Below are 24,651 nucleotides of genomic sequence, written 5' to 3'. Positions count from 1 at the left end.
TCAGTGCCTGGGGGGAGGTGTATTTAATTAAGCCCCCTTCCCCCCTTCTCCTTGGTCTCCTCCCCCCTCTGTATAGTCACCTTAGCTATTTGTGCCTTTACAGGCTGTCTGTCAGAGAAAGTGGTTTGGACTAGAGAGGGTGGGAGTGAGCTGCGCGTGGGGGCTGGGGTTGCTGGAGAAATGGGGCCCTTTCCTATGCTCTGCCGGACTCAGTGAAGGAGTGGTTTTTGCACCTATGGCGGCTTCAGGTTTCCAGCTCGCTCATGGCACTCGTGGAAATGGAAGCAGCATCTGGTCACTGTGGGGTGTTTCTTCTCGTCCTTTCTCTCTCTCTCTCTTTCTCTCTCTCTCTCTCTCTCTCTCTCTTTCTCTCTCTCTCTCTCTCTCCCTCTCTCTCCCTCGCTCTCTCACTTTCCCTTCACTCTCCTCTTTAAATATATAAATACATAAAAGACAGCAAGAGGGAGGAGAAAAAGAAAACAAAATGCAGGGACACACAGCCCCACAGAGAGAGACCAGCTGTACCAACTAAATTAGACATCAAGGCTATAAATATAATGGAAAAACATAGGAAAGTAAAGGAAAAAAACAGCACAAGCATATGTTCTGGCAAACCGCAGCAGTAGAGCAAAATACTATTTTCTCATGCTTGAAATTTCACCTTTGAACTTAACCATAAACAGACATATGGTGTATTTTAGTACTCACCGAAATGAAGCAAGAAGGCTGTAGGAATGGAGTATTCGTGTTTAGACTCTTCTGTATTGGGTCAGTGGTGTTTATGCATTCTGTAATGTTAGTCAAAGTATGGGTAAATTTCTTGATTTCCTCTTAGGTCCCTTCTAATATTTGCTGTAGGGTGTACAAATTTTGACAGTGGTAGTTTTTCTCACCAAGCAAGTCTTGTTATACTCATTAATTTACACAAATCAAGTATTTGAGTTCGAAGACAGCAATGACCAGAGTGGCTTTCTTTCACGTATGCAGATCTTTTGTTTTTCTCTAATTTTGAAAAGGTGGTCTTCTGTGGGCGGTCTCAGCAAGGCCAGCGTAAGGCCACGAAGATCAATTAACCCAACAGAAAGAGATGTTGTAATAAGATGTGTAATGGAACGACTGGTTTCCCGGGCGGGAAATGTGTTTAATTTATCACCCGCCAGAGGTCCGACATTTATCACTGGCACATTAAGAGTTGTAATCAGTCACAGATGCCAGGGGTGGCCATATCTGTTCATCACTTCAGCGGCTATGGGCAGGAATCTTGGCCAGGCTTGATTCATCTCTGTAGCCTTAGACTACCTGATCTAGGCTGCGCTAGGCTGGGGCAACACTGGCAGTTCAGACATGCAAGTGTGAGTGTGCGCTCTTTTGGGGGTGAGAATAGCTTTAGTGTGTTGTCACTGCAATTTAATACCATGCTGAATTTTTTTTTTTTATGGAAACCACTTAGAAAATAGCAGATCCATACAGGAGAGGTAAGATAAAAACAAGAGATTTATTTATCTTGTTCTGAGAGGTAGGGGGAGTGATGGATTGTGTTTGGGGGGGGGGGGGGGGGGTATAAGGTGACGTTGGAGCCTGTCCCAGACGGCGGTGTGCCCGCGCCAAGGAGGCAGTGGAACAAAAATTCTCCTCTCGCTGTCCCGCAGCACGGTGGGAGCGCTTTGCCATATGGCGATGCTGACAGAGCCAGCGCCTGAGGGGGGTTGTTGCCGTATGGTCCCAGGAAACGGTCGCTCGCGGCACAACATTAGACCGCAGAGAAAGGGGCTGCAATCTGTACCTCCGCGCCGCTGATCGAGGTGAAGAATTATCCATATTTTCCAACACGGTCTGTCAGAAAGACAGGTGGATGTTTGTGAGAGGCAGAAACTAGGTCAGGGCTGAACTTCAAATAAAACCGAAAAAATCTTTAAAAATTACATTTCGCCATTCCTGTGGTAACTCAAGAGACAGACATCATTGCAAGGAATAAGTATTTTTTCCCTTTCTGAAGAGTTGAGGCATCGCAGTGAAGTTGACTGCTGTTACTCTTTCTGAACTGAACCCACCTGGGAGACCAACCTTTTTAAACCGCACAAAAATCTGTAATACATCACCCTTTACTATCAAAGATCATAATCATGAATTATCTCTGAGAAAGTCATACCAAATAAAATGCTGTATTAGAATAAAGGTCCCCTTGAGACTCAATGACAAATGAGTTCCCCAGAGTAAGAGCGCTTGCTCTCTGTGTGCCGACTGACCTTTTAGGCAGACCCCTGAGGCCTTGGTGCCATCTGTGACCTGTAGGGACCAGTAATCCCAGTGCAGGGGAGTCAGGGAGAATACTGAGCAGCCACTGGTACCCCACAGACTAGAACTCCTCCTGTACACACAGCATTCTTTTTCTCTTTCTGTCTCACTATATATCTATTTTTCTCCCTCTTTGCATCTCTCTTCCTCCATGCCTGTCAAACTCCTCTGTCCCCATTTCTGTTATTGATTTTGCTATGTTACCCCTGGCCCTCTTCCTCTCCATTTATTCCCCTTTCCTTTCCCTGTCCCCCTTTCATCTTGTATTTTTGCCTCATTCCCCCTCTCTCACGCTCTCTCAGTGTGTCTGCCAATAGTGGATACACCCTGCTGTGACACTCTGCACAGCAAGACCACTGCACACCAGAAATCTTTTTATTGATGTCTTGCTGGATCTACACTGAAGTGTCATTTACTGGTTTCCTACACTTTGATTTTTTTCCATGCTTTTTTCTTCTTTCAAAAGCTGTGTCTTGGAAGTATTTTCATTTGAAATTAATCATAGAGTATTTTTCAAATGCAGAATTTAATCACAAGCTACAAATTAATATAATACTTTGTTGAAACAGTTCATCCAATAAACTAAAGCCAATTCATTCATAGCCAACATAATTCAAGCCTGTTATGGGTGGTTCCAGTTGGGGTGGGGGGGGGGGGGGGGGGGGGCTAGAAGGCCTAGAAGTGGTGAGTATTGTTGAAAATACTGTACTAGTAGGAGGTTTGAGATGGTTGGATTCTTCAGTTGTAGCTCTGATGCTTTGCTTTTGAATCATCAAATTAACATGTGTGCACGTTTGCACACACATGGATACACACACATACACACACACACACACACACAGACTCTGTTCCCTGAGAGTGCATGTCCTTAACATCTGTTTTTCTTTCAAATAAAAATGGCTTCTTGCAGTCATTCAGTTGACATCCCAGTCAAAAATCCTCATGTCCGCAACATGTACCTGGGGCCATGGTGTAATCAGGACAACCCCTGTGAGGATTGCTAATTGTTTCATTTTTGACAGCCCTTAGAGTTTCTCATAAATATTCATCTTCGTCTCTCTCCCTCTCTTTATTTAACCCTTTGGTGCATCTTTGAAGTACACCCTCTGTCCACCAGCCCACGCTTGCATGATGGCGTACACCTGCTGTGGGCTGCATTGGCTTGTTTGTTTGTTCTTCCCTGCTGCTAGCCTATCATGAGGTCCTGCCTTTGCAAGGCAGAGGAAACAGTAAACAGTTAGCCCCACTTAGCACCGGCTCTGCAACGGAAACGAGGCTGCGGAAAGGAACACAAGAGCCTCACCGAGAAGGAGAACCAGGAATAGCACAGCAATAGTGTTTTGGGATCTTAATAGATATTTCTGTTTACTCTGCGTTCCCTCTGAGTGTTGACCTTGGAAAGTGCACATGGTGTTTCTCCATTGCACAATCTGATCTCCGCTCTCATAGTATCTGACATTTGTTTCACTATAGACTCTCATTCCCTTGGTTTGCTGCAGTCTCATAGTTTTGTTTTTTGTGGTTATAAGTCATGATTTGCTTTGTAGACTCCATCATTTCAAGGGTTAAATGTGTTACATCAGGCTACATGCTACATCCTGGGCAATATCTAAAGCTTATATTTTACCATATTAAGTGTTTACAGAACTGGACATTTACAAATGCAATTCAATTCTCACGGGTACGGCAGAGATGGAAACTGGGGGGCAAGCACAAGCACAAGCACAGCTGCTGAACTACTGCACCACTCATTAACATTGACTGCGGTGTTTATCCTGATTGGATTTTCGCTTTCCTCTCTTTCTTGATTTTAACACTCTTCACTGCATTTTACTTATCTGTCTTCCTCCCAATTATTTAGAGAATCCACCCCCCTCGCTCTCCTCTAAATGAAGGAGTTACAGTGCATGATCAAAGGATCTTTTCTCTCACTGTGATGGAGGATAACAAAAGGAAGCTTTAGGATATAACTGAAATTTCTCTGGAGGATATGTGCTTGTGCAGACAGAGAGCAGTAAATACTTTATTTTTTCTGTTTTTTTCCATCAGCAGTTCCCTTCAAAATAGTGATAGCAGAAGGAAGATGAGTATCGTTTCATTTACAGATAATTTTCCAAAAAATCAATATTGGTCGGAACACTTTGTCTGCTTGCCTTAGAAGCAGACAAGGGTCATAGAGGAGAAATGGACACACAGAAACAGCGAAACCTTGCCAAAGACACAAGGAACACTGTCCTTTTTGCATTAAAATCACAGATGAAATTACTCAAAGGTATCTTAGCTTGTCTCTTTCTACTGTTCTACTATTTGCTTTGATAGCTATGGGATTTTGTAACAAATAGCCTGCCATTATTGGAGTCAAAACAAAAATGAACCAGACTTCCCTACAGAAAAGTCATCCAGAGCAACATTGTAGTATTTTGTTTTGTTTTTTTTTTGCCATTTCTGTGATTTAAAGGTGTGAATCTCTCGATCATGATAGGTTTTATTAAACTGGCCGCTGTGCGCAAGTGGTTCCCATAGGAATGATTCATCGCTGGTGCTGAGAGCTGGCCTTTTTTCCCCAGTGTAACTTATGGACCATAAGGGAAACAGGCAGAGTTTTCAACAAGGTGTCCCAACAGCTTCAGGTATTCATTCATCTCACCATCGATTTTAATGGGGAGAATTACCACAAGACAGAGACAGATGGACTCCAAGCAAGAGACTCTGAACTTGTTTCTAATTTTTATGACTTGAAAGGAGTGTTAACAGTACCCATTTAATGGCAATAAATTGTCATACACCTCCCTTAGTGGTGGGGGCTTGTACTTGAGAAACACTATAGCCATCCTTTTTAAACATATATATGTTAACTTGTTTGGAGTATATTAATATTATTTGGATATTTGAATTGCATACTCTGAATGAAGGCAATGAATCTTCCACTTAGCTAAACTTCATGAACAGCTTCCCGGTTCCCACAGACTAGAGCGATTGTGTCCTAATATATGCACAGAATACTAATGAGGGATCCCAAACAGGGGGAGGAGAAAGACTAGGAGGAGATGGGGGTTGGAAATATGCAGAGGGAAGAAGTTTTTTTCCTCTTTATAGGGAAATATGTCAAGCAAACAGATTCCTTGTCGCTATAGAGACTGGAATGTGGATTGAAACTACTTCATGGTTGATTTTAGAGGACTTCTTTTTTGTTCCCAAAACCAAGCTTGCGTAATGATACATTTTTAGAGAGGGATTTGTGATGAGAATGAAGATTGGAAGAGAATGAAGATTCTTTATATCACACCTTGTGCAGACACCCGCATAATGAATAATACAAACAGTAATAATAATTTATTATAAAATTATTTTTGTCCAGGTGAGACAGCAAACTGGCAGTTAATCATGGTGATAAATATCACTGAATAAATGTCAAGTTCAATAAAGTTGTGACACCCTGTGTCACATTTGCTTTAATTGTTAATGAGCCCTGGCAGGAGATTCTTGGTCAGATAATACCTTATTGTTTAACTAAGTATAGTTTCATAATTGTTGTTGCTAGTGTGGGTGGGTTCTGGCATGGTCTGTTGCCCAGAGAATGGCACGGATCTATTCAGAAATCCTGGTAAATTGTAGAGCACGTTATATCCACTCATTCCAAGGGAGCCAGAAATATGCCAGAATGATGTTTCTGTCTTACAGAAGCTTGTACAATGTTTTTTTCTTGAAATGAAAGATATCTGATTTCACACGGTCAAACGTTTATACACAAGACCTCAAGCTGTTTTGACTTCACTCCATCCCCAACATGTTGTCTCATCGTGCCTCTCTCCATCTGCCTGAGTCCCTGTTACCAGAGAGCCCAGGCCAGGATAGACCTACAGTCATGAATGGCCTGGGGGTATTCTTACTGCAATCAATAAAACTCAAGTGTCTCTTAATCATTTTCCCTGACCAGTTATACTCTAAATAATCTCTGTTATAGTACTGGCCCTGGTCTCCCAGACCAATGAATGTTTTTCTTTGATTATTATTGTTAAGTGTACTCCATTCAATGAGACACTCCCATGCAGTTTTGTCCTTGTTAGGATGAAATGCGGTTTCGTTGTCACTTCATAGGGAATTGTGAAAACTTCCACCGGGGGCTCAGCTGAAGTGAGTTAACCAATGAATTGATGGACCGCCATGTTAATTAAACCATAGAGTTTAGTGGAAAGAAGCTACACTGCAAAAGTGTTCCCAACTAGCCTTGATGCTGCTTAAAAATAGAAAAGCTGTGAGATGCAGGGAACAGTGGGCTTTATTGGAGCATTTTGTTCAGCATTTGTGTTTTTTGAAGCTCTCTGTTTGAAAATTTAGCAGCTTACCGGAGCAATTTTCTGGTGCCCAAGATTGCTGCTGATTTTGCCTTTCCCCCCCTCCTCCTGCTGCACTCCAAGTTATAGTTCTTTGTGTTTGCTGTATGCAGAGCTGGAGTTCGAGTGTATCCAGATGTTCCTCATGTGAATATGTATAACAAAGCTCTAAATAACGGCATTGTGCATTGCCCAATGAGGAAAAGCTCAGACTGGGGCTGCTGCCTGATCTTCGTGTTTCTTTCTGTTTTATTTTTGCCTCTCAGTACTTGTAGTGTTTCAACTCACAGCTTATGCTCTAATTACTGTGTAAGTCTATCCATAGCCTTGTACGTGCATGCAAATATCTGCACATGCACAGACACACACATGTAAATGTCTTTCTCTCACTCTCTCTCTCTTTATATATGTACATACTTACGTATGTATATATATGTATATATGTGTGTGTCTGTGTGTATATGTATATCCACACACACGGCCCTCCCAACCTGGAACTTAAAGATGTGGCAACCACTAAGTGAAAAACAATGCACACTGTCTGTACCATTGCTCTATTGCATGTGAAATCAATATGTGACCGAGGCAGAAAGAAAAATACAACAGTAAAATATAATTACCCCCCGGAAGAAAAGAGAGACGACTCCACCGACTACAGTAAATACAGGCATAGTTTAAAGATATCTGATACATATTCAATAGACTATGTCACATTAGGGGGGTAAATAATAACTAGGAAGCATGCTGCTATGTCTTTTATATCCATGTTGAATAATTCATAGAGAAGTCTATTTGGGCGTGTTTGATGGAGTTGTGTCATATTCTATTCAACATAATGAATATTCCATTGAACCTAAAAAAAAATCAACCCTTTGAGCAGATAGATCTGTAGTTTTTAATACAAACACAAGGTTAAGGGGTAATGCTGAATATGTCCAATTGTTTTCCAGGCAATGCAAAAGAGCTTAATGAATTTCTTTAACCGGCCTCTCAGTTTACAAACACGCAGCGGCAAGGATTGTGAAGATCCCACTCAGAAAACATTAGAGCCTTTTTGATGTACTGGTGCCTGTCAGTTACAAGCAGCGAGTTCTTACGGAGATTGAACATGGCTGCGCTTTGATGGAACTCGGGGCACAGCTAAATCTACTGCACCACAAGGCTGAGGGAGAAGCAGGGAGGAGGAGGGCTCTATCAGTGCATCTTCGCTGGCATTAATTAAGCACCCTGACTGGTGGTCTTGGAAGTGCGGAGACAGCAGCAGACAGGCAATCATCTGGGACACTTGCCCGGCAGAACTGATTGTATCCAGATGGAGAGAGATGGACTTGGGGAGCAGAAAAGGGGAACCGCAGCGTCCTGTTCAAATCTGAGGGTTTGTCATCACTTTGCAGAAACGGATGACTGCTTGAGTGGTTAAAACAAATTGAGAGCAGTAGCCAGACACTAGCGAGGAGTGTCTCCTCTGCCCTCAGTGTTAAGGCAGGTATCAGGTCTCACAGTGAACCTGCTGTTATTGCATTATCTGTGTCATTTTGCGCTGATACTTGCCCATACTGCTGGAATGTCGGCACTTAGATTCGAAGACCCTCTGTTTTTTTTTCTGTGGCATTTGCAGGACCTTTCATGGCAGATTCTTTTCATTTTTTCCTGTTTTTTTTTGCCTCAGGATATCACTGCAGGAGCTTGGAATACTTAAAAATCCTAAAGGTGTCTCCTTTAATAAATACAGTTTTAACGTAACCTTCTGTGGAAACAGCCTTCACTCAGCTGCCCAGGATTTTGCAGGCTCCAGTTGAAAAAGAAATAAACACCGTGAAAAGTTTATTAAGAAACACCCTCAGGCACCCACTCCGAAGGCTTTGATCCTGTTATTCCTAAATGGACCAGGTGGGGGAAGGGAGTGAAAGATTTGATAACTTTCACTCATTTTTTCGTTTTTCAAACAGTTTGTTGAGAACAAAACTTTTATCAATGTAAAAACGGAGGAAATTTCAGTTTCTTGTCTAAACTACTTTGACATACAAAGGTCAAAGGTGTATGCATATATATATATATATATATATATATATATATATATCTGTCAGTAGCTTAACCATAGCAATGTTGCGCACTGCTATTAGCTTGTTTTTCCATTAATAAAGCTGGGTTTGTGCCATAAATACTTCACTTCTTGGTTTTCCCAGCATGTTCTCATTTTGTTTTAGGTACAAAATATTTTTCATGGTACAATCACAAAATCACATTTTTATTGTGTTGCTTATTATGCATTCTTCAGGATGTTTTTGGGAAAATATTTACTGGGGTTAATTTTAGATTCTTCCAGTGGATTGAAATGAATAGGGTATGTGCTTGAAAATACATACAAAGTTTTATCTAAAGAAACCAGAAGACAGTACATTTTTTCAGTGTATTAAGAGAGCAGGGCACAATGTGCTATTTGGAGATGCTTCGGTGATGGCCTGAGTGTACTTTACTCTTAAGATGATAACGAAAGGGAACCGAAATGGAGAAACAGCTATGCAGAGAAATAAAAACTCAAATCCACAAATTTAGATATGATACAATGTTTTCAGATGGTCACAGGAAAGTAATCTCTTGTGTTCTAGGTCAGGGAATCTAGAAGTACCACTTCTAAATTCAATTCAAACTTATTCATCCACAGGGAAGACTTGTGTAATTTTCTCTAGTATTTTCTTGTAGATCTGTGCTTAATTGTTATTTTGATACACTAATTGTTAAGTCCATAAATAACATACTGTCACAAATGAAATGCCAGACTATACTTCACACTGAGAAGCATGGCTCTTTTTCCCTGAGGAAAAATCTAGCACTTTGACGCTCCATTTATCTGCCGCATCAGAGCTGTTATGACAGGAAATTGTTCCTCTACACTTTTTTTTCTGCTTCATTAAGAGTTGGTTAGGGGCAGATAGCTCAGTTTACTGCAAGATGGCAGTCAGCTTTATGTCACCACAGAATATTTCAGCTGTGGGTTCCCTTAGAACTTCTGCAGATGCTGAATAAAGACAGTAAGATGCAAGATTTGTTCCAAGTTGTCTTTACCCTCGAGCAAATTGTCCTCATTGTTTCAGTTTTGAAAAGCATTGCACATTGCCCAAGACGATGTCCCTCTAAGACAACAACATTCAGCGCTTGGGAGAAACAAAACCAGCCTGGTTTTCATCAGAGAACATTTGAATGCAGCAGACAGTGTCAGACACTACAGAGCAATACTTTAGTGAATGTGGTAGAGAGTTACTTTGGCTCCAAAGGGCAGAAGCCATGCCTTGTGGGAGGAAGGGAGGTATCTGTTGTCTTTGCCAGTGGATGCTACAATTTACACCCACAGCTCTTCCCTCCCCAGCACCCTCCAGAACTCATCTAACATTCCACCAAGCCCACTTCCTTGCCCTCTTCCTGGCAGTATAATTCACTGGGCCCGTTTTGTTGGGTACGAGCTACAGAGAGAACAAAGTGAGAAACAGGCACCAAGTTGCTGTTTAGGCAAGCCATGAAAGGGATCAGAATTTGAGTGATGACTTCAGGGGTAATTTGTAATAACGAGAGTAGTACTTATTTGTCTTTCCTTTATAAAATATGATGATGTCAGTATTCCAGGTTACAGCATGGGGAGTTATGGCCTGTATGTTGAAATGAAAAGCAGCTGGGAAAGCTCTAACTGAATATAGGCTGTTACAAAAGAAATATATTGGAAATAATTAAAAACATGTGTGCTCATGAGCTATGCCTTTCGCATATCCCCACCCCCCTTGTCATTTACAGGGATTGGAAATCATCTTTACCTCCATGTGCTCGTTTAGGTATGAATGCTGGTGACTAGGAGACAGCAGAGCCTGAAAAGCCAGACCAGTACAATATCAATCAACACCCAACGATGAGGTGGAGCAGAAAACACATCTTAGAATCCATTACAGAGGCCAGGAGTGGGAAGGGATGTTCAGTGGAGAGGCCATAACCTCACAGGCAGCCCCTGAGTGGCAGACCTCTGTCCTGAAGAGTGCTTCCATGCATGCATTCCCTCTTTCAGTGAACGTCTCCAAATCTAAACTATTGATAAAGCGGCTTCTGTGAATTTGCGTGAAGAATCCGGGGTCATGGGAAATACACGGACCCACCCCCCCAGGAAAATTCCTTAGAGTGAAAACTGCCTCGAGACGATTCAGATATTCCTTTGAACTTCCTTTTTGCATAGCCTGCATTGCTGCATTGGCACTTTAATGCTGTGAGAGCAAAGGAATGATTGACTGTAGGCATTACTTCTCAGAGAGTAAAGCTCAACTTTCTTCGGTAAGCCTCTACACTGTGTGTGAAACATACCTTATCGTAGTAGGCAATGTGAACCTAAGTTTGCGGGCACTGCTCTTTATGATTCCCCACGCTCTAAAAAGCATCTCATTGGTTTGTTGGTCATGCCATTTTATGGGCCAGTTTTGGGCTACACTCGCACAATGCAAACACATCTCCCCATCCGCCCCACAAGAGTCAGGGCGGTCCCATAGAGCTCAATTTGGTAAGCATGTGGTACATTACTGCTTTTTCAGGGAACTGCAGAAAAGGGGGGACTTTTTATTGGGGGTTGTTTGCCTATCTCACAGGCACAGCTGTATTTTCCCCCGTCGTTTTCAACTCCCGTTCCCGTTCAGCCTCTGCTCGTCCCCAGAGAGGAGGAGGGGTGTTAGGCCAGGCCAGTTTGTAATTTCAGATGGTCAGCCGTAGCCAGTCCAGAGGAGTCTGGCTCTAAGATAAAGAGGCGTGGGCCTTGCAATGGGGAAAGTGGAAGCCTGTTTTGCGCAGTGTCAGAAATGTCTTGCTTCTCCCATGAAAAGCTCCAGCTGACTGCAGTGCGGAAAATGTGCGTTTCTCCTTTTTTTGTCCTGCACTGTTTGTTTTGTATTCTCCCAGCTTATCTCAGGCCCTTTTAACACTCAGTCATCAAAAAAAAAAAAAAAACTTCAACGCTCAAATAGTTTCCCACCATCAGACCTTTCCCTTTTAAGTCCATTTATAAATTCTGCTTTTGAGAAATTGCCAGTGTCTCCTAAAATAAATGGAAACATCAGTGAATATGGTTGATAAGATTAACCCTTGCTATTGGCAGGTGGACCAGAACAAATTTGTTTCAAACAGATCAAGACAACCGAAGGCCCAGTTCAGCCCATTAAAAAAATAAAAAGATGAGCACATGTAGGGCTGTTAACAGCACTCTCCTAGGACAGCCATGTGTGTGAGGGGGCCTGACGTAGAACAAATTGGGTCTCTGTCGTAGGGTTGTTATCACCACTCCCGCGGGAGCAGACCTTAGCAGTTTTGAGAGCGGCAGGTGGTGTTGATCCAGCATGGTCTTCTCAGTGGTAGGGGGTGCTTTGCCAGCTGTCTCCCCCATTTTGCAGCTCCTCTTTGGGGAATGGGCCTTGAATGAGCTGCTGTCCCCCGGAGGGTGGCAGGGGGACTTACAGGGAAGTCCAACATGGGCCACTGGTTGTGTGCCAGGATCACAGATGGGTATGCGATAGATGGAGGGAAACACAAAGAGGTCCATAATTTTGTTTTTATCCCAGAGGGGTAACATGTCAGGGTTTTTAAGACTTTTCTTGGCTCATTGGATAAATTGTTGTGTCACTTTGTGGCTTATATCCCAGTGGGGTATTTGGTTACTTCCTGGTTTCCACTGATGAGATTGACTGGACAGAACTTGTGACCCATGTTGGAACCCTTTTGGACAGAACCTGCCCTTGGGCTATTTATGAGCTATGGAAAACACTTTTTTATGTGTATGTTACACACACACACACACACACACAGAAACAGGGCTCACATACTCAGTTGTTTAATACAGCCATTGTACACCACATTCAAAGGGAGCAAATTATTTTACATTGCTGTTTATACTAACAGTGATACTGAAATTCTTACTAAGGTAGAAATGGTGGATCATATGAAGTCTGCCTCTCAAGTACTTTCTGTAGTCTTGCATTCTGAAAGCCAGCGGCCCTCTCCCCAGACAGGTAGTGGTAGCTATAATTAGAACATAAACATCACTGTGTCTGACTGGAATCCAGACTGAGAAGGTTTGGGTGATAAATACTTTTTTTGCAGAATTGCAGAATTCTAATATTACAGGTTGTGAGGCGTGATTCCGTGAACATGTCTCTCTTCAGACCCTGTTCCCAGCCTTACGCCGTTTTTACACTCCTTCACCACATCTGAGCCCCGCGTGTCCCCTCCCTGGGTTTTTGCTGAATCCCCTGCACGGTACCACGGGATTAGCTTAAACGTTCTCACTCAATAAGCTCGCCATGGAATAAGCTCCTCTGAGGAATTCTCTGTCGATCCCATTAAAATTGTTGGAGGAGATAAAACATTATATAAACCGTGGGCAGCTAAGCACATCGCACCACTGTGCTGGCGACACAGCTGGGAGGAGATGGACTGGTCCCAAGGAGATGGGTGGAACTGAGTGGACTGTGGTCAGAAAGTACAACTCTAGAAATCTATAATTATGTACGTAACTCCAAGAGTGGTGATGGGAGGGCGCCTGACCCAAACACACTGACTTATACCAGTGGATAAAAGGTCCTGTTAACTTGAATTAGCACTTTAGACTTGAGAGAACTTGGGAAATCTTTTTTTTTTTTTCTACTGATAAAAACCTCTAAGCTGAACTGCAGAGCGGCAAGGATTGAGATGGAGTTTTAAATAGGATTAAGGTTTCGGAGTTGAGGCTTACTTTGCCCATGTGATCAACATTAGAATTTCCAAGCTGAGATATCTTGGTGTTTCTCCTGTGTGTTGATTGTGGTCTACTTTGACTGTGTGTGTCTGTAATTTTAATGCCTTTCCTAAAACTACTTGTAAAAGTTATCGATAAGAGTACTTAATGCTAATTTTCCTTGTCACACAAATTCATACATACGTATACGCCTACACACACACAGATATACATATGCACGCACACACAAACACACACATACACACACACACACACACATTTTTAAAGGAGATCAAGATCTTATGCAACATTCTTTCCATTTGCACAGTGTTTATTCTGGCAGAGCTGTCCTGTTTCTTTCCAAACAGGAGGAAAATTGTCATTTCAGTCTGACTTGTGACTTGCATACTCTCAGCTCTCAGTTCTTTTCCCCTCATTCACTTCTCTCTCGCTTTCCAGCTCCCTGCTCATCAACATGTCTCATTTCTCACTTTCTCCATATTTCTGTCTCTGTCCTTTCCTCCCTCTCTCTCCTCTCCTCTTTCTCTCGTCCTCTCTCACCCACTCCCTCTTCATCTTATAAACCATCTGTGTGAGATGTTATCTGGTGGATGGACAGGCTTTGCATTGGTTTGTTGCTCAGCCCTGTCGGTCAGCTGTTCCTTCCATCTCCATGGTGGGATAATTTCAGCTCTCCACTTTTCTTTGCCGTTTCCCTCCACTGGAGAAAGAGAGAGGGCCAACAGTGACCTGGAGTGCACTGCTCTTTCACCTCCCCCCTCTCTCCCATCACTTAAAGCTCACTGGCTTATCCTCTGTCTCTCTTTCACCCTGTTGAATAATCACCCGAACGGCATGGAGAAGGGCATAGAACACAGCACGGAGCTCTCCATGTTCTCACAGACAAAGCAGTGGAGAGGGGGGGAGACAAAAGCCTTAAGCGCCCCAGGAATGGCAGGGGTATGGGAAGGAATTCCGGCATGTAGATCAGCCGGGAAGAGGCAAGGCAGCACCCCGTGGTCTCAGTCTGTGCTGAAGGCAGACTTCACCGTACACAGATTACACTATATTTTTCAGCAAACACCAAACATGATATGGCACTCCTTCTGCTTTACAGCTGCATTGTTTATGCCCTTTTGCCAACCACAAGCCTTACATTCATGTGCTGGATGAGCAAGGGGGGTGATTCAGATCAGACAGGGACAGAGTGCTACATCAGGTTGGGTATTTTAAATTCAGAACCTGTTTTGTGTTTACAAGCTTAATCATAGGGTGCAGCCTTCTGTAAAGCAATGCAATAGAATGAACACCAAGGAATTGCACTCACAGACCTGTAAAGGGCATGTATATATGACAAATGACCGCATGAAATTGGGTATTGAACCTTCTCATGAGATAGTCAGCAGTAACAGCTCGCCAGGATGGAACAGAGTTAATAGATATTGTATTGATGTATATTGACCTCTTGTGACTTCCTTAAAACTAATCACGGAAATCGCGCAGAAGTTATGATTCACAAATCTATGTTCAAACCCAAGACGAGAATGACAAGCTCACCTTAGTGCTTGTCTTCTGTTATCTTCTCATCTCACGCAGGTGTCCAGCTGGTTACCATAACCCCGCTGCCCTAAGACAACATTTGCATTGTAAACAACATTGTAAATACCTATTGAAGCAGAAGAATCTTTTTTCTTATTCATGCACCTCCCATTGTGTCTTTTGGGTCAGTACTTGTATTACTTGCTGCTTATTTTACGTGTAACATTGCAGTGTGTTATGGATACTGTGATCTAGTGACTATGATGTATGGTAGTATGTGTACTTGGCTTTCCTTAGTTTCTTGGCTGTCTGGTTTCAGGTTGGCACAAGATAACTTGTGGTAGTACTTGAATGGTGTTGTGCTCATGCTCACTAGTCTGGGAGTGTTGTTAGCCTGTCCTGACACTGTTGGTCATATAACTTGAATAGATACACTTCTGTTGTCTTGTGCTGGAAGTTGCTCTGGATATGAGTGTCTGTTAAATGTAATGTGATGTAGTGTAATTGGACAGTGACATTATTTTTTATCAATAATAGTTCAACCTCAATCACATGAGCAGAGTCCTTTATTAGGATTGCAACTGTAGCTGTTATCTCCTTGATGACACAACACAGTCTGAAGGAGTAAGATCAGAGAACAGCGTTAATGTAACATCAGACCCCAGAGCTGTGCAGTGTATTTGCACTGAGGTGACAAAAAGTTGAAGGGAAGATGAACAGCTCTCATGCCGGTGTCTGTCAAAACCAGAGTGCCTCTCTCCGGTTGGCAGAACCCTGCTAAAATGTACGTATTCACTCTTCAGACATCTGTCATGATCCTGTTAATGGGTTTGGGGTCTACCATTTTTCAATTCTGCCTCTTAATGGCAGATAACTCAGGGAATGTGGGAGAGCACAGACAGTCAAAATAAATGATTCCCCATATACGGAAGTGAGCAGCTACACCGAGCAGTGTTTTTGACCCAATTGCACAATTGGTTTGAAGCCTTTCCGCAGATTAGAGCAGGCAGAAACATTTGTAGGCAGAGGATAACAGGATAAAGGCACTTGTGACTGCACCAGCAGTGTGCAGGCTTGCTTTGTGGATTTGAGGCTGCGAGCGGGCCATCACAACCCTATTTAGAACCTCTGGGATCAAACTGCAGCCAAGGTGCATCAGCAGAGCCTTGGGAACCTGTCAGACCTCTGTGCTGCTGTGCATGGGAGCAAAGCACAGGATGCACAGCCGTCTGAACACTCCCACGCCTCGCTTGTTAGCACACCAAGGAGCTGTGAAAAGTGGTCACTAAATCTAAAGGATTTGCAACTTGTCAAAATAAGTTTTGAGTTTTTTTTTTTTTTTTAAATGAGCGATATCTCACAGTGTCATAATCAATATTTCCATGATCCTGCTAGTGTCTGTCAGGCGAGTAATACGGTTTTGATGACTGCCGTATTTGTGAGTGTTTGGTGCTCGTTGACTTTAGGTCTGGAGCATGTAGGATGTGCAGGAAGCGCAAATGACAGGAAATTAAAGGCTAACACATAATCTAAGAAGGGTTTATAGTTTGAGGGGAAAAAAAGCCTGGCACCACCTTTGCAGCTGAAACAATGGAACACAGATAACAGCCAAATAAAAAAGTCTGCCAAATCTGGCCTGTGCGCCTCTGCAGAGCACCGCGCGGGTGCGAGGCCTTGCTGGTTGTCATGGCGTGCAGACGCATGTGCTGCGATGCGCAGTAGCCGTATCCATTCTCTATAAGCCCACCACCTCCCCTCTCCATCTCAATAACCCACATGCAGAGTGTGGAAGATGGGATTTGACAGAATTAACCACTGTGGAAAAAAAATGCTCTGAAAGAAATCAAATGAATATATTATTTCCATACTGTGTGGGCCCACTTATTTTTGTCTGTTTGCACTAACAGTGCTGTTGACTATTATATAAGAGAGCCGGTTAATGAAATGAAGGCCTTAATATTTCCTGAGTGCAGACTGACCTGAGATGCCTGCGGAGAATGAAACAAAATCAACTAAACTGTCGGTTAGACAGCATTGCCCTTTTCTGTCTGCTTTTTTCTTTTTCTTTCCTTGAGCTTACCTCATTGCATTCCTTTGAGTTTGGACAACGGTTTCCTGTCCTGGTTGAGACACTTAAAAGCAATTTCCAATGTTCGTTCACCTCTCCTGACTTGCTGTGGAAACTATGCGTTGTCTGATTTTTTTTTTCAGACTAATAAACCTGTAGCTGTTTTTTCAAACACTGTGCCATGATTTGAGGAATATCCCATGATAGGAAAAGGAACATCTGACATCATAAAGAAGAAAACACTTGTTTGTGTTTGGCAGACTTGCTGTTCCTCCCATGTCCCGACATGGAACAGAAAGGGGGGCGTGTGGAAGACAGTGAGGGACGGAACCCCCCCGCCCCCCCCCCCCAAGCTGGTTTCCACACCCTCTGTGTCCTCAAGTGCAGCCTGCAGGGGTGCAGAGCGTGATCAAAGAGGCGCATCCCAGCTTTTGTTTCACTCCTGGTGCCGCAAGGAAATTAAAGCCAATTACATGCCTCTTTATCTCCCAGCATTACTTGGGACTTGAAAGAGAATTTCTGATTTTGTTTAATATTCAGCAGCGAATGCATTACCGTGAAAAAAAAAAAAAAAAAAAACATCCTTGGCGCCTAACAGCTGCAAATTGTATACCATCAGATTATATAACGCCTGCTCTCTGTTTATCTGTTTATCTCATACTGGAAGGGGAGGCAGCTAGCAAACTTGTTTACAGCACCTACAAATCCTTTCCTCTTGGATTTTCATCGCGTTAATGATCCAAACCCTCTTGCGTTCTATAAAATACACCCCGCCATATACAAAAAACAGCATAGCTAAAATGAGGGACTTGAAAAGGGAAAGATGAAGAGGGAAGGGATTGCTACATCTGAAGTTACCCTCTTCCTCAATGTTCTTCTTTTTCTGATCTAATGAGATGAACCTGTCTCAGCTCTGCACTTCATTAACCATCAAAAATCTAGTCAAATTACTGCACGTTGACCTTTAAGATATATTCCTGGGAAAATCCCTGTAAAAAAAGATCCTGTCATTTGTGTGTATCCATGTGTAGCAGAAGTAGTTCACATGCTTTCTCGCTTTCCTGATTGAAATTTTTTGACTCTGTCACAAACCGTGTCAGAGTTAACTATGACTTATGTGACTATAACTTTGACTTTCCTATAAAGTTTTGCCTGCGGCAAAATTATCCAATATGTAAAATAGTGTACATTATTTATCATCTTCACTGGATGCCCTTGTCCAGTACAGCCTACCTTGCATTTATTCTGGTAGAGGTAATTCCAAAGGTAATTCATGTTTAGTGCCTTACTAAAGGGTAATAAGTAGCGATTCTATCAGGACTGAAGCCTGAAACTGTCTGGTAACATTATGCCACCCACCCACCACCTGGTCACCCTATTGGTTTCATTCAACAGTCTATGAGCATTTCAGTTTTTATGTTGTCATTATAGAGTTTTTAATGTATGTGTCTACATGGCTTCATACTGAACCTCATTGTGAGATCTGGATGTCTAAATGCAACTCAGGAAGGGCTGATCTCCCTAGTGCAGGCCATGATTGAGTGGCAGAGAGTTATCTGTAACAGAACACAGGTTAAACACTTTCTGCAGCAATGTAGTTAGCACAGCGCTAATTCGACTCATTAATGATGGGATTTGTCTATCACCGGCACCTGACTAAAGTTCCAGTCCTGAAGATAGCAGAGACTCTTAATCTCTCTCTTGCTCTCTCTCTCTCTCTCTCTCTCTCTCTCTCTCACACACACACACACACACACACACTCTCTATCTCTGTCTCTGTATTTCACACTCTCTCTGTCACTCTGTCTCTATTTCTCTCTCTTTCTCTCTCTCTCTCTCTTTGTAATGAACAATGGACATTGAATTTCTCATATCTGATAAAGAATAATCACACAGTTGGGGAAAGAGGCAGTGAAATTAAAGATGACATTAAACCATCAAAAATGGCAAGTGCTATTGTCGCTTTTCTTATGACTAATACATATGTGTCATGTAGCTCTCGCGTGAAATGAGTCAGTGTAGAGACGGGGAAATTCATGGTAGATTTGCATGGTAGCTGTGAAGAGGAAAAACTGTGAGGTGTCAGAGGGAGCTGCGCTTAGTCATAGCTGAGAGATTTTGCTCAGGTGATGCTCCTCTCCATCCCTTTTTACCTGTGCTGCAGGCACACCTCGTTCCAGTTGTGCCATCCTGTTCCTATTTTTGGTGGGTTTTAGAGCAAGCCCTAATTTTGATGAAGAGGCAAACTATTAGAGCGTCAGCTCTAATGTTAACTGCATGCAGCCCCGTACATGTGCTGTATACAGATGGAGTTCACGGAAAGAGTACAGTGGGGGTGGCAGTGTAGCATAGTAGTTAAGGAGCAGGACTCGTAACCGGTTCGTTGCCGGTTCGATTCCCCACTTGGGCACTGCTGCTGTATCCTTGGACAAAAAACTAACCGATGTAAGTCGCTCTGAAAAAGAGCGTCTGCTAAATGCCAATGATGTAATGTACATAGGACTGAAGGCCAGTTATTCACACTGTGAGTGAGCTTTGCAAGCACAACCCTAAAAGGCTGAGACTCTTTAGCGGGGCAGATAAATGGCCAGTATGCTCATGCTGCCAACAGTGAAACATGCATGCTAAACCGTTATAAGACACTACCACACCCGGAGTGTGTCAGAATTGTGGCTCCCCGGGAGTGGTGTCATCACATTGGAGTCTGGCTGTTTGTGTGTGTGTGTGTGTGAGAGAGAGAAGAGAGAGAGAGAGAGATCCCTCTGGGAGTGTGGCGGTGTGGGTTCGGGAACGTCTTCGCGGAGGCCCCCTCTGTCTCAGATGTCAGGCGCGTTCTCGGAGTGCTGGCGGGCGGCGCGAGGCGAGCCTGTGGATTAACTCCAGCTCGTTATCTGAGGCCAGCGCTTAATAAGGCAAGGGCTGTCTGTCGCAGAGCTATCTCTCCCTCCGCTGCCATCCAGCACTCCTTGGCTGATAGCAGCAAAAAGGGGGCAAATTGAAAGGGATTAAGCTAATGTGATCTCAAAGCCACTTTCCAGGGGGGCCCCTGCCGGGTAATTTCCTGAGACATCCGGCGAGTTATTAGTTGAGACCTGCCCGATGGCAGTTCCGCGAGTGTGTCACTTTCGCTACAAGACACAGGCAGGTTCGGATTCATCACAGAATTTTTAGTCTGCATCATTTGTGCTGCTCCGAACCAAAGATGCCCAATCAGACTGCTTTTTAATCGTTGAATACTGAGCGCAGGGCTAATTGGCTACTGGTAGAGATGCTGCTGATAAGCCAGCCTGAAGGGAATATGCTTAAATAGGGTGCCAGTTGCCTTGGTTTTGTGTGCGTGCATTTTTTACTTAACAGATATTTTTCCTGACAGAAATCTTAGCCGTGATGTCACTGTTACACTGGGGTAGAATGAAATCGTGCTCCCCATCTTTTTGATGCCTCTGGCATGTGTCTCATTTCATTCAGATTACCTCTCTGCTTTGATTGTGGTTCATTCCCGTGTTTACACCTGTTATTGTCACTCATATTGTATTGACTGATAAGCTGGAAATAATCAGAGAGCAGAGAGTTGCCATCTCCGTGCCAGTGACATCACCACACTGTATCATTCCCATAAGCCCCAGTGAAGTAATTCTCTCAGTCTGAAATCATGCCACGATAAAGGCTACATTTCAGCAGTTTCAAATTTGTTTTTTAATTTGGCGGGAAGAAATGCTCTTTACTGAATCTTTATTATATTAAAAAAACAGTGCAGGGGGCTTTCATATTCATGAGATCTATTTAAATTCAGATTCATCCGAGTTGTGCTGACAAGTCATGTTGAAGCCCTTCATTGACATGGCTGACCCGTTCTCTCTACCCTTCCCTCTCTCTCTCCCTCTCCCATCTCCCTCTCCCTCTCTCTCCCACACTTTCACTCTGCCTCCTTCTGTCCCTCCCCCCCTCTGTGCAGGTCTGCTTATTGGTTCGGGATGTGCCCTCTATCCCCTGGGATGGGACAGCGAGGAGGTTCGACAGACCTGCAGCAATGGCTCGGACCAATTTGAGCTGGGTAAGGCTCAGTCACGTACAAGCGACGCCCCACAGACAGACACCCACATACACAGAGCTCCCCCTCCTATGGTATACTACAGCACAAACATGGACACACACAGCACAGTCTGTGGAGGTACACCTGCATCTGCCCACAGAACAGATTTACTCCCAAATGTACACAAACAAAACACTCAACAAATAAATTGATCTAATATGAAACACACATATTGATATATTATTATAGTTTTTTTTTTAGGGAGCAAAAGTTTAGACTGATTTTATGCCATATACAGTCACCATCCTACTTACTGGGCTAACTGAGATGAAATACTTTACTCAAGGGTGCAACTGCAGCCCAGAGTGTCATTGAAAAGCTGAGAGCTGAGGGAAATAATATTGCTTAAAATTTCTGTCGGCATTTTTATTTGTGCAATGTGTCAAAGTTTATAATGTTCTTTGATCTCACCCCGCACTACCCAAATGGACCTTCCTGTGGAAGTCTGGATGCTGGAGCTGAACATGTCACCACAAGCTGTCAAAAATCTGCACACGCACTTCCATTAAGAGCGGATAGCAGCCTAGTTGAAACACACCTTGTGAGATTTCTGGGAAACTGAATTGAGAATTTTCATTACATAGTGACGGCTAAGATTTGTGCTGTGAGATGAACAGTTGGCACCAACCAGTTCAATTTGCTCTTGTAAAAGCTCCCATTATATTTGTCACATGATGTATGTGCCATAATGCTTTAGTAACTGGATGCATGTAACTAAAATGATAATGATATCATGAACTAAAATGGTATACATCAAAAATAATGATAATTTTATATATACATATATATATATATATATATATATATATATATAGTTCTTATAATCACATGTATGACTCTAACTGATGATTTTTCACCTCTGTGGCAATACTGTTCCTTTTAGTCCTGCACACATTTCATGTTAGTGGACAGTACTATGGAACAGAAGAGCTGTTTCCAAGTGCAGTTCCGCTCAGTTCATTTCATAATAAAACCTTGTAGCAAATCCCATGCTTTCACATAAGGTATGGTCCTTGTTTACAATACTATTTCATACAATTTTGTATTTCATTAGTACTTGTTCCCTTTTTGCAAATGAAAAAAGAGCATTAAATGGAGGGGAATTGTGAAATAATATTGCCATGGTTCCTGTGAGCTTCAGAAATATTGCATTTCCAGAACGTTTTAATGTAAGGACAGAATCTTCATGCTGTAAATGCTTTTTTGAAATTTTCTGTACATTCACAATGCCCTGTAATGTGGTGTGTGGGTCGGGGTCCACCTCTAGGACTGGGATATCATTCCAGACCCCCAAGCTCAAGTAGACTGTAGCCTAGAAAAAATGGGCATAGGATATGTGATCTCTTTAGAAAGCACTGGAAAAAAGCACTCACTGCAGGATAAGGTTACTAATTAATAACAGTATACTGTATTCTGGGTGGATAGAGAGTGAAATAAAGATCTTCAGAGGATTGTATTAAATGTGGAGAAAAGCCACTCTGAAGTCTGTAATGCTTTGTGCTGTCTGATAAATAAACTAACTTCACACTTGGGTTGATTTGTATGAGTTATGAAGTTATAATGAACTCCCAGGGCATATGAATGTCCTTAAATGGCATGGATGCCTTTTCACCAAACCTACTCATTAAAGTTGCCTTTTCATCAGTCTTTTTCTGTTCTTTGCGGATGGGCTGATGAGTAGTTTGATCTGATCTTCTTTAGGCGTAAATACCAGCAAACATGCTGTGTCTCATACACTGAAACACATTTAACAGCTGCACCTAGAGTATATGTCCAGGTTTATGTCTGCAGGGCCTCTCTCCTTTCACTCTTTCTCACTCAATTTCTTCCCTTTTTCTGCATTCCATAAAAGGCTGCCATGCATCTGTCTGGAATTCCTTTCACACCAAACTTTTTTTCACCCTCCGTGTGGGGAGATGGTAGGCATGTGGCAGATTTTAGTGCAGCGGTCTGGTATGTGTATCAGTGAACATGAGAGCAAACGGATGATGTGGACAAACTGATGTGACCTGCTGTCAATCCAGAAAGTGACTTCGCTTTGAAAAACGAGTCTTGGCAACCTTCTGTTTATTGGTTTCTTAAAAGCTGACCCAGTTTCACGTGAGGCAGTGAAAATCCAAACACCTTACCAACATTTCTTTTAAACATTGTTTACGGGATTGTTTCAAGATATAGATGCAAAATTAGATATGTTTGCTATGCAGTAAGGTTGACTTACTTAAGGTTGCTATGCAGTAAGGCAATTTATTAGATACTGAAAAAAAAGAAAGAAAACAAGATTATAGCCATAATGTTTTGTCCTGAAAGTAATACGTATTACAAATCTCAGAATGTTGGTTTAATACAATAAAAAATTAATCTTCCTTCGATTTACTCAGACACACACACTATTGCAAACCGCACATATACAAATAAAGCAAGAACTCTCACTGATGATTCTGAAACCTAAGACATCTCTGTTATATTTGGCTTCATATATGATGGACATTGCAGAATCTCTTTCGGACACACACACACACACAACTCCTGGATAATCACAGTCACATCCTGTGGAATTAAGACTGAGGCACCACATTCCACATAGGAATTCCTGTCCCACAAAGCAGATCACACGTTTGATCACGACGCAGCCACCACACAGATAAGATGAAAAACATCCCTAATAGATGGTGAATAAAATAGGATGACTAATAACCACGCTGAATTTTTCCCTTTCAATTACAGTCTTTCCCATCTGATAGTTGAGCTATGAATTTAGACTCAGAGAGAAATGAGACTGAGACAAGGAAATGGTAAAATATGGGTGTCATATTTTATTAGAACATGATAAATCAGCAACAAAGGGGCTGGGCTCCTACAATCGACTTGTCACGTATGACCTACAAGTGCCCTATTAAGTATTTCTCTCGATTAAGTGTTAAAAACATCCAGTACACACATCTTATGTAATAACATGTATTTTGGACAATTCTGTGGGATTTTTCTTTGTATTGTTTTTAGGTAAACCTGTTTAGTTTCATGTATACCAAATGGATTCATTGGTCCACAATTTAGGCAAATAGTGTTTTAATGACATGCACATCAGAAATACATGGAAGATGATAGCCATTACTTCCATGTGTATTTATAAACCGCGTGCAGTAACTTACATTCATTTGTATGTACATCGCACATAACCAAGCCATAGGGTAACATTCTAATCAGAGTTGCCTCTATCTATCTCTTTGGCCCACAGGCTCTTGTGAGATTGGCTGGGCTTACTACTGCACGGGAGCGGGGGCCGCCACGGCCATGTTGCTGTGTACTTGGCTGGCCTGCTTTGCCGGGAAGAAGCAGAAACAGTACCCCTACTAGGATGTGCAGGCCAAATGACCGCCAGGGACAAGCCAATGAGCTGGCAGTGAAGGAAAGGGAAGGTGGGACAGTGAGAAGCGGGGTCTCCAGTTTTCCCAGCATGCCTGAGTGTGGACAGCTGTAAAGACACACCATAGGCCTGCCACCACATTGATACATCCCAGGACATTGGACACCCAATCGCATCACCATTGCAGGGACTGTTTTTATATCCAGTATATATATACATGAATAT

The 24,651-nt window shown here is 42.7% G+C and overlaps 1 protein-coding gene across 3 annotated transcripts in view; it reads left to right on the top strand.

The window, feature by feature from the left end:
- Nucleotides 1-24,651, top strand: part of LOC118783178 (LHFPL tetraspan subfamily member 6 protein) — a 47,191-nt gene extending 22,540 nt beyond the window's left edge. The window contains exons 3-4 of one of the 3 annotated variants that reach the window (XM_036536914.1): nt 20,925-21,023; nt 24,298-24,651. In XM_036536914.1, coding sequence (XP_036392807.1) covers nt 20,925-21,023; nt 24,298-24,416 — 218 coding nt within the window. In that variant the 3' untranslated portion in view covers nt 24,417-24,651. Of the gene's footprint in view, nt 1-20,924; nt 21,714-24,297 lie in introns of those variants that run through there. The other 2 variants (XM_036536915.1, XM_036536913.1) reach the window with 2 other exon arrangements.

This window comes from Megalops cyprinoides, chromosome 9 (genome assembly GCF_013368585.1).
Source record: "Megalops cyprinoides isolate fMegCyp1 chromosome 9, fMegCyp1.pri, whole genome shotgun sequence".
In the NCBI taxonomy this organism is placed as follows: Eukaryota; Metazoa; Chordata; class Actinopteri; order Elopiformes; family Megalopidae; genus Megalops; species Megalops cyprinoides.
This window is presented reverse-complemented; position numbering and strand designations above follow the sequence as displayed.